The sequence below is a fragment of the Lampris incognitus genome, chromosome 6 (genome assembly GCF_029633865.1).
Source record: "Lampris incognitus isolate fLamInc1 chromosome 6, fLamInc1.hap2, whole genome shotgun sequence".
Taxonomy (NCBI): Eukaryota; Metazoa; Chordata; class Actinopteri; order Lampriformes; family Lampridae; genus Lampris; species Lampris incognitus.
This window is the reverse complement of record NC_079216.1, coordinates 3,381,265-3,391,415: the sequence shown is the minus strand read 5'-3', so window position 1 is coordinate 3,391,415 and position 10,151 is coordinate 3,381,265. Positions and strand designations below refer to the sequence as shown.

At 54.3% G+C, this 10,151-nt stretch overlaps 1 protein-coding gene across 1 annotated transcript in view; it reads right to left on the bottom strand.

Annotated features, from left to right (window-relative positions):
• Positions 1-261: 261 nt before the first annotated feature.
• Positions 262-10,151, bottom strand: part of ptpn9a (protein tyrosine phosphatase non-receptor type 9a) — a 50,241-nt gene continuing 40,351 nt past the window's right edge. Inside the window, exons 10-13 of the mRNA XM_056281226.1 lie at positions 9,762-9,840; positions 7,682-7,832; positions 5,688-5,895; positions 262-2,596 (exon numbers count right to left, since the gene is read on the bottom strand). Of these exons, the coding sequence (XP_056137201.1) occupies positions 2,406-2,596; positions 5,688-5,895; positions 7,682-7,832; positions 9,762-9,840 (629 nt within the window). The 3' untranslated portion in view covers positions 262-2,405. The remainder of the gene's footprint in view (positions 2,597-5,687; positions 5,896-7,681; positions 7,833-9,761; positions 9,841-10,151) is intronic.

Genomic DNA, 10,151 nt, shown 5'->3' with positions numbered 1-10,151 from the left:
TGGGCGAACCGACCACCGCGGCCTGGACGAACAGACCACCGCGGCCTGGGCGAACCGGCCACCGCGGCCTGGGCGAACCGGCCACCGCGGCCTGGGCGAACAGACCACCGCGGCCTGGGCGAACCGACCACCGCGGCCTGGGCGAACCGGCCACCGCGGCCTGGACGAACCGACCACCGCGGCCTGGGCGAACCGACCACCGCGGCCTGGGCGAACCGACCACCGCGGCCTGGACGAACAGACCACCGCGGCCTGGGCGAACCGACCACCGCGGCCTGGACGAACAGACCACCGCGGCCTGGACGAACAGACCACCGCGGCCTGGGCGAACCGACCACCGCGGCCTGGGCGAACAGACCACCGCGGCCTGGGCGAACCGACCACCGCGGCCTGGACGAACCGACCACCGCGGCCTGGACGAACCGGCCACCGCGGCCTGGGCGAACCGGCCACCGCGGCCTGGACGAACCGACCACCGCGGCCTGGGCGAACCGACCACCGCGGCCTGGGCGAACCGACCACCGCGGCCTGGACGAACCGACCACCGCGGCCTGGGCGAACCGACCACCGCGGCCTGGGCGAACCGACCACCGCGGCCTGGACGAACCGGCCACCGCGGCCTGGACGAGATCTGGACGAGACGCTGGGGGCGTGAGCGGAGCGCCAACGGGGACCGGGCGGACGTCACAGTACATTTGAAAGCCGCTCGCCACCGAGGATTTCACCGGGGGTTCGAAACCAGCCCGCGACTTCTTTTCAAGTATTCTGCCAATCCTCTTTCTAGTTCCACGTGAGACTTTCCGTTTCGCCGGTCGGCCACGCGGCACATCGAACCCTCCGCCGCTGCAGGACGCGCTTCCTGCAGTCGTTTAATCCCAGCGTCACGCGGAGACCGACTGGCTCGTGGTGTCATTTTACTTACCGGCACGGGGACAAATCTCAGAGCACGTGGGGAATGTTTATTCAAAAGTGCTCCACACGACGTTCCTAAAATCATATTTAATAAACACAACTTCCGTTGCACGACTCAGCTGAGGTGTTGGACTGACACGCGGCGGGGTCGTCGCTGCAGTATATGGCCTGCTGGGGGCGCACGCGCGCGTGTGTATTGCAACAAAAGAGAAAGCCTGAATTTCAGACCATCAGTGATGTAAAAAAAAGACCAAAGTGGACTTCACTTGGACAATGAAATGCTTTCTTTTTTTGGGATTCCCCCCGCCCCCCCCTTTTCTCCCCAATTATATCCGGCCGATCACCTCACCAATCACCCAGCCGTCCCGGTCGCTGCTCCGCCCCCTCTGCTGGTCCGGGGAGGGCTGCAGACTACCACACGTCTCCTCCCATACACGTGGAGTTGCCAGCCGCTTCTTTTCCCCTGACCGTGAGGGGTTTCACCAGGGGGACACAGCGCGTAGGATCACGCTATTCCCCCCGGTCCCCCCCCCCGACCGACCAGAGGAGGCACTAGTGCGGCGACCAGGACACATACCCACATCCGGCTTCCCGCCCGCAGACACGGCCAATTGTGTCTGTAGGGACGCCCGACCAAGCCGGAGGCAACACGGGGATTCGAACCGGCGATCCCCGTGTTGGCAGGCAGCGGAATAGACCGCTACGCCACTCGGACGCCCCGAGGACAATGAAACGCTTTAAATGGGTTAAAAAACAAAACGTTCTCACATCGTTTCAGACGCGCCGCCTCCCTCTTCACCATGTCCTTCTTTCACGTTACCGCCGCGGAACCGAGAGCGGGAGAAAGAAAACCACAGAAGAAGACAAAGACGGCTGCGACGCGCTAAAGTAAGAAGAAACCAAAAAGATGAGCACTCTGACTCTCACGCCGGACTAAGAGAAGCGACGGTGGTTTCCCCTCCGTTTGGGTTGGGCTACGGTGCCGTGGAGACGAAGCGAAGCGGACTCGTACCATCCGCCACACAGACGCCGCGCCGAGGTCTTCCACAGGCGCTGAACAGGAAGTGAGCGTGACGCGTTCAGAGGCCGGGCTGCGGCGGCGGCGGCGGCGGCGGCGGGCTCAACAAGCCGTGCGGCAGCATGCCGGCGTGGTTACGTGTTTATAACGGTTTAGCACATCGTAAAGTGGCACAACTACCCACAACAGTGTACTGCGCGTGACGTGCTCCGCTCACGCCGAGGAAGCTGACCACAGACACACACAGCTGCGACAAGACAGGAAGCAGTCCGTCCACCACGCCGAGACACACCCACACGACGCAACGGCGTCACACCGCCGCGCCGCCTCCTGCCGCTCCGTCAGGAGGGAAGACCCCCGTCTCTCTCCGCAGGGCTCAAGGTTCACCGACTGGCTGCTTAAAATGTCAAGGCTCAACAACAGGTGGGGAGGGGGTGGGTGGGGGGTGAGGGGGCTGGGGGGGGGGGAGAAGAGCTCACTGATTGGCTGCCAGCAGACCCTGCCTCTGAGCGTGCTCCAGGATGGCGTTGTGACAGAAGTAGTACTGCTCAGCGGTCTGGATGCTGAAGGCTCGCTGCGTCCTCATGCGGCGGACGGTCTGGCACACGCTGAGCATGCCGACGTCCTGCAGCTGGGACAGACAGATGTCCAGCGCGCAGAAGGTCCCTGCAAAACCACAGCACCCGTTAACCCCGACACTCTGGCGAAAACGGAAAATAACCCCACCCACCCGCACACACACCCACACCCACCCACACCGTGTACTCTTTTCCTACATAGGGTCGGTGTATTTACAATGTAGATGTTCATAGGTACCATTTCTGCACATCATCATTATGGAAAGTTAAACATCTTTCCCCTTCTGATACCCCCCCCTTCTCCCCCAAATGTACCTGGCCAATCACCACGCTCTCTGAGCCGTCCCGGTCGCTGCTCCACCCCCTCTGCCAATCCGGGGAGGGCTGCAGACTACCACATGTCTTTTCACCTGACAGTGAGGAGTTTCACCAGGGGGACATAGCGTGTGGGAGGATCACACTATTCTCCCCAGTCCCCGCCCCCGAACAGGCGCCCCCGACCGACCAGAGGAGGCGCTAGTGCGGCGACCAGGACACACGCCCACATTCGGCTTCCCACCCGCAGACACAGCCCAATTGTGTCTGTAGGGATGCCCGACCAAGGCAGAGGCAACACGGGGATTCGAACCGGCGATCCCCGTGTTGGTAGGTGACGGAGTAGACCGCCACGCCACCCAGACGTCCGATACTATGACCTTTACAGTATGTGGATGTGCTGGTCTCACTGTGTGCATTGTCAGTGTCTCGTGTTGTTAAATCCTGACTGCACAGCAGGTGTGTATTGTGGACAGGAAGGTTTTAGACTGACTGAGTGTAGACAGACCAACTGTAGACAGACTGACTGAGTGTAGACAGACTGGGTGTAGACAGACTGACTGAGTGTAGACTGACTGGGTGTAGACAGACTGACTGAGTGTAGACAGACCGACTGTAGACAGACTGACTGAGTGTAGACAGACTGGGTGTAGACAGACTGACTGAGTGTAGACAGACTGACTGAGTGTAGACTGACTGGGTGTAGACAGACTGACTGAGTGTAGACAGACCGACTGTAGACAGACTGAGTGTAGACAGACCGGGTGTAGACAGACTGACTGGGTGTAGACAGACTGGGTGTAGACAGACTGACTGAGTGTAGACAGACTGGGTGTAGACAGACTGACTGAGTGTAGACAGACCGACTGTAGACAGACTGACTGAGTGTAGACAGACTGGGTGTAGACAGACTGACTGAGTGTAGACAGACTGACTGAGTGTAGACAGACTGACTGAGTGTAGACTGACTGGGTGTAGACAGACTGACTGAGTGTAGACAGACCGACTGTAGACAGACTGACTGAGTGTAGACAGACTGGGTGTAGACAGACTGACTGAGTGTAGACAGACTGGGTGTAGACAGACTGAGTGTAGACAGACTGACTGAGTGTAGACTGACTGGGTGTAGACAGACTGACTGAGTGTAGACAGACCGACTGAGTGTAGACAGACTGGGTGTAGACAGACTGACTGAGTGCAGACAGACTGGGTGTAGACAGACTGACTGAGTGTAGACAGACCGACTGTAGACAGACTGACTGAGTGCAGACAGACTGGGTGTAGACAGACTGACTGAGTGTAGACAGACTGGGTGTAGACAGACTGACTGAGTGTAGACAGACTGGGTGTAGACAGACTGACTGAGTGTAGACAGACCGACTGTAGACAGACTGACTGAGTGTAGACAGACTGGGTGTAGACAGACTGAGTGTAGACAGACCGACTGTAGACAGACTGACTGAGTGCAGACAGACTGGGTGTAGACAGACTGACTGAGTGTAGACAGACTGGGTGTAGACAGACTGAGTGTAGACAGACTGACTGAGTGTAGACAGACTGACTGAGTGTAGACTGACTGGGTGTAGACAGACTGACTGAGTGTAGACAGACCGACTGTAGACAGACTGACTGAGTGTAGACAGACTGGGTGTAGACAGACTGACTGAGTGTAGACAGACTGGGTGTAGACAGACTGAGTGTAGACAGACTGACTGAGTGTAGACTGACTGGGTGTAGACAGACTGACTGAGTGTAGACAGACCGACTGAGTGTAGACAGACTGGGTGTAGACAGACTGACTGAGTGCAGACAGACTGGGTGTAGACAGACTGACTGAGTGTAGACAGACCGACTGTAGACAGACTGACTGAGTGCAGACAGACTGGGTGTAGACAGACTGACTGAGTGTAGACAGACTGGGTGTAGACTGACTGAGTGTAGACAGACTGACTGAGTGTAGACTGACTGGGTGTAGACAGACTGACTGAGTGTAGACAGACCGACTGAGTGTAGACAGACTGGGTGTAGACAGACTGACTGAGTGCAGACAGACTGGGTGTAGACAGACTGACTGAGTGTAGACAGACCGACTGTAGACAGACTGACTGAGTGCAGACAGACTGGGTGTAGACAGACTGACTGAGTGTAGACAGACTGGGTGTAGACAGACTGACTGAGTGTAGACAGACTGGGTGTAGACAGACTGACTGAGTGTAGACAGACCGGGTGTAGACAGACTGACTGAGTGTAGACAGACTGGGTGTAGACAGACTGAGTGTAGACAGACCGACTGTAGACAGACTGACTGAGTGCAGACAGACTGGGTGTAGACAGACTGACTGAGTGTAGACAGACTGGGTGTAGACAGACTGAGTGTAGACAGACCGACTGAGTGTAGACAGACTGGGTGTAGACAGACTGAGTGTAGACAGACTGACTGAGTGTAGACAGACCGACTGTAGACAGACTGACTGAGTGCAGACAGACTGGGTGTAGACAGACTGACTGAGTGTAGACAGACCGACTGTAGACAGACTGACTGAGTGTAGACTGACTGGGTGTAGACAGACTGAGTGTAGACTGACTCAGTGTAGACAGAGATAGATGTGTTGTTCTGCTGTTGCTCCTCAAACTGCCCTCGTGAAGAGCAAACTGTAGGCATTTTCACTACAAAATGTGCTGTAAGTTTAGTTGCTTTGTTTTCTTCCTGAAGGCCTTCGTGGTCATCTGGAACTCTGAAACCCGTTCAAGACCCAACCACAGAATCTCAGACGCACACGAAATCCTTCTGTCTCTCCCCTCCGGAAAAAACAACAACCTACCACAAACAACACACAAACTGAAGGAGAACACTCGGCCATCACCTGTTCTCCCGATGCCGGCGCTGCAGTGGACCACCATGGGGGGTCCGAGCGGGTGTCCGGTCCACTGAGAGCCCAGGGTCTTCACCACCTTCCTCTGCTGCCTCTTCACGTTCCCCAGGAAATCGACCAGCGTCACGGCGGAGGTGGGAACGCCGTAGTCAGGCCAGCTCAGGTACTGGAAATGGCTCACCTGTCTCTGCTCACAGGTCTGGTCAGAGAGACAGACGGGTCAGCTCACAATGGCTTCAGCTCAGCTGGAGCACCAAGTCAGCAGCAGTTACTACCAACACTTCCTCATTTCATTCTGTACTGAATTTGTGTAATTTGCCGTTGTGATGTGAAACTCGGTGTGAAGGTTCTTTCTCCCATTAGGGTGGAGGGGTGTAACGAGGGGATTAGCAGTGCAGACGGATCGATGGTGGCTAATCAATACGAGCTGAAGGGCCGTTTCTCACCGTCTCCTTGGAAACACGAATTTGTAGGCCAGAAGGTGTGTGTATTGAATGTGACTACAGCTATGTGTGCTTTGTAATGCAATTGCTCAGCCAGGTAACCGAGAAGAAGACCATCCATCCATCCATCACATCCATCACATCCATCCATCCATCCATCACATCCATCCATCTATCCATCACATTCATCCATCCATCCATCCATCATCACATCCATCACATCCATCATCCAAACCGCTTATCCTGCTCTCAGGGTGGCGGGGATGCTGGAGCCTATCCCAGCAGTCACTGGGCGGCAGGCAGGGAGACACCCTGGACAGGCTGCCAGACCATCACAGGGCCCACACATACACACACACACACACACACACACACACACACACACACACACACACACACACAGTCATACACACACTACACACACAAATTCACACCTAGGGACAATTTAGTACGGCCGAGTCACCTGACCTACATGTCTTTGGACTCTTGGACAGAGGACGACCCAGGATGACCCACCAAGGTTGGACTACCCCGGGGCTCGAACCCAGAACCTTTTCGCTGTGAGGCGACCACGCTAACCACTGTGCCACCGTGCCATGAGACCACCACGTGTAAATAAAAAATAATTGCACATTCTAAACGACAATGCTGTTGTCGTTTAGCATGTGGAAGTGTCATTCGTCGATTTAAAATAGTTTAAAGAGATTTTATTTCTCTCTGATGCCAAATCAGCAAAAATGTGCAAGTGTCCTGATCGAGTCACCTGACCCCTAATTGCTCCTGATGAGCCGCTTGTTACCTTGCATGGCTGACACCACCACTGGGGGGTGCGTGTGTGTATGTGTGTAGTGGGGGGGGGGGGTGAATGTGAGGCGTTCACTAATTGTAAAGTACTCCAAGTGGCTGTTGCTGCTACAGATGCAACATATAAAACGTAGTCCAGTTACCATTTGTGCTTTTCATTTTAACTTGGGACTTTTGGAAGTTAACTTTCCGCAAAATCTTTCTTTTTGTGTGACCCCCCCCCTTTTCTCCCCAATTGTACTTGGTCAATCACCCCGCTCTTCCGAGCCGTCCCGGTCGCTGCTCCACCCCCTCTGCTGATCCGGGGAGGGCTGCAGACTACCACATGCCTCCTCCCATACATGTGGAGTCGCCAGCCGCTTCTTTTCACCTGACAGTGAGGAGTTTCACCAGGGGGACGTAGTGCTTGGGAGGATCACGCTATTCCCCCCAGTTCCCCCTTGAACAAGTGCCCTGTGCAACCAGAGGAGGCGCTAGTGAAGCGACCAGGACACATACCCACATCCAGCTTCCCACCCGCAGACACGGCCAATTGTGTCTGTAGAGATCCCCGACCAAGCCGAAGGTAACATGGGGATTTGAACCAGTGATCCCCGTGTTGGTAGGCAATGGAATAGAGCACCACACTACCCAGACGCTTAGCACGGGGTTTTAACGAAATAACCCTGGACGTGTTGTTAGCACCGCTAACGAAAAGAACCATCCGACTGAGCTGGTTCTCAGCCTCTCCCGCTGTACCTCGGTGTTGTGTAGCTCCAGCGTGGTGTGGTTGTAGTGAGAGTGGTGGTCCACCCGCTGGTTCACCACCGCCATGTGGCCATAAACCTCCTGACCTTCTTCCTCCAGGGGCCAGTACTGACCGCACTTCCTCCGCCCGCCTTCTTCTGTCCTGCAAACACACATGGACGGTGGCAGACGTTTTCATATTCTGGACTGGATTTTAGCCGTCCTACAGCCGAGTAGCCCCAATTCTGGACTCTCAGCAGAGTCCCGTACACGTCCACTCGTGCATGTTAACTGAGGAAGGCCCCTTCACAAAACACGAATGCTACTTTATTATCACATCTAGTCACTCCTCATTTACCTGCAAGAGCGCTGCAATCACAGAATGCCAGTCTCCTGACTACTCCAGAAACAAGTGAAACACCAGGAGGCGGCAGGCAGGAGGCAGGGCTGTCTCTTACCAAGCCTCTTCTTTAGGATCATGAAAAAAATGTACATTCCACACAGTCCCGCCCACTGTTTACAATAAAGGTATGGGGTTTTTTTTTTTTGCATTTGTACGTTATAAAAAGTTAGGCATACTATTGGGTCTAAGATGTTACACAGCCCCCTGCCACTACTGGGGGGGGGGGGCTGCAACCACCACTAGGGTGCGCTGCAGCCCCCCTTCCTGTGCTAATGTTTAAACCTATAACACCCACCGAAGCCATTAATTTTCCAGTAGCTTAGAAAGTGGCTGACGTGGTCACTAGGGGGCAGTAAGAAGCCACTTGCTAAGATGTACGCCAGGGGTGCCCAACTCCAGGCCTCGAGGGCCACAGTGTCTGCACGTATTTGTGCAACCATGCACTACACCACCTGATTTAGCTAATTCCTTTCCCTCCTTGGTCCAAGAGGTGAGCTAATCAGTTAAATCCGGTGGTGTAGTGCAAGGCTGGAACAAATACCTGCAGACACTGCCGCCCTCAAGGCCTGGAGTCGGGCACCTCTGATGTACACTACGAAAAAAACAAAGAAGCGTCATCATGGAAAAATGAATGGATCTGAATGCAAGTTTAAGAAAACTGTGCTTTAGTTTTTTTGTACAGGGGCCTTTCTGAATTAACGTGCAGTGTGAGCGGGTAAAGGTGCACAAGACTCAGCTTCATTAAAATTTCTATTGTAAAACCTCCAGCAGCATCCAGAATCAGGACTAACAGAGAAATAAGAAACCTTTAAGGGAACAAAAGTCTTGTATTCTCAGCCAAAGAAGAAGAAGAAGAAGAAAAATAAAGAATTTTCCGCTTCCGGTGTGGGAGGATGGTGGCGCGAATTCATGTTTGCAGCGGCCTCACCCAGTACCGGTGTGGGAAGATGGCGGCGCGAACTTGTTTGCGGGGGCCTCACCCAGTACTGTCCATGCAGGGTCTTTGTCCATGTCTATGTCTTAAGTTTGTGTCTTCGTTTGCTGGCGCTGGATCAGCTGGGAGAGCTTGGTCTGCGGCGTCCTGTGGGCGCAGGGACCACGGCCCTGCCTGGAGCTGTGCCCGAAGACGAAACACTGAGGGCGGTCTGACAGAGCACAGAAGCAGGGCAGGCTAAGCTAACTGCTAGCCCATGCAGACTGGCTGTTCCGATAACACCAAGGGCGTCTGGCGGCGGCCTCGCCTGGCGTTGACTGTGTTTTTGGTGTCATCGTGTGGAGTGCGGGAGGGTGTGTTGAAGGTGTCTGGCTGGGGGAACTGGCGCTGGATCGGCTGGGGGAGCCTGGTCCGCTGCGTCCTGTGGGCCCAGGGACCACGGCCCTGCCTGGAGCTGTGCCCGAGGAGGAACATTGAGGGCGGTCTGACAGGACGCGGAAGCGGGGCAGGCTAAGCTAACTGCTAGCCCATGCAGACCAGCAGTTCCGACAGTCAAGCTAGTGTTCACTCTCTTGGACCGATATGTTAGATGTGTTTTTGTAGGTTTTTTTGTAGTTTGGATATTTGTGTTCTTGTAGTTTGGATATGTGTTTTTGTCTTTGTGTTGCACTGCTGTGGGCTGGGGGAAACGACAAATAAATGTTCCTGATAAACGATTCATGACTACACTTAATAGAGGATTAGATTTAAATCACCTCGTCGTCATGACGATGACCAGGACGTTTTGCTCCCAGACCATTCTCCAGAAATCTCCGTAGGTCTTCTCTAGTGGACCTGGGCATCCCGGCAGCACATGCAAAAGGAATCAGAGTTTTGTTTTAAAGTCTGGAAGAATGTTCTAATGTGATCAAACAGGTCTTTCAAGCACAGTTTCAATTCTCTATGATTTTTTATTTTGGCATAATCTGCAGACGATACGGTGCAAGTTCTGCAACGAAATCTTGCTCAATGAACCTTCGGGTCATGACCCTAAAGTTCACTAAGTAATGACCCTTTATCTTACTCAGTCTCAATGAACAGTATGCTAATTATTATGTAATGTATATTAAGATATAATCAATTCCATCCGTCCATTATCCAAACCG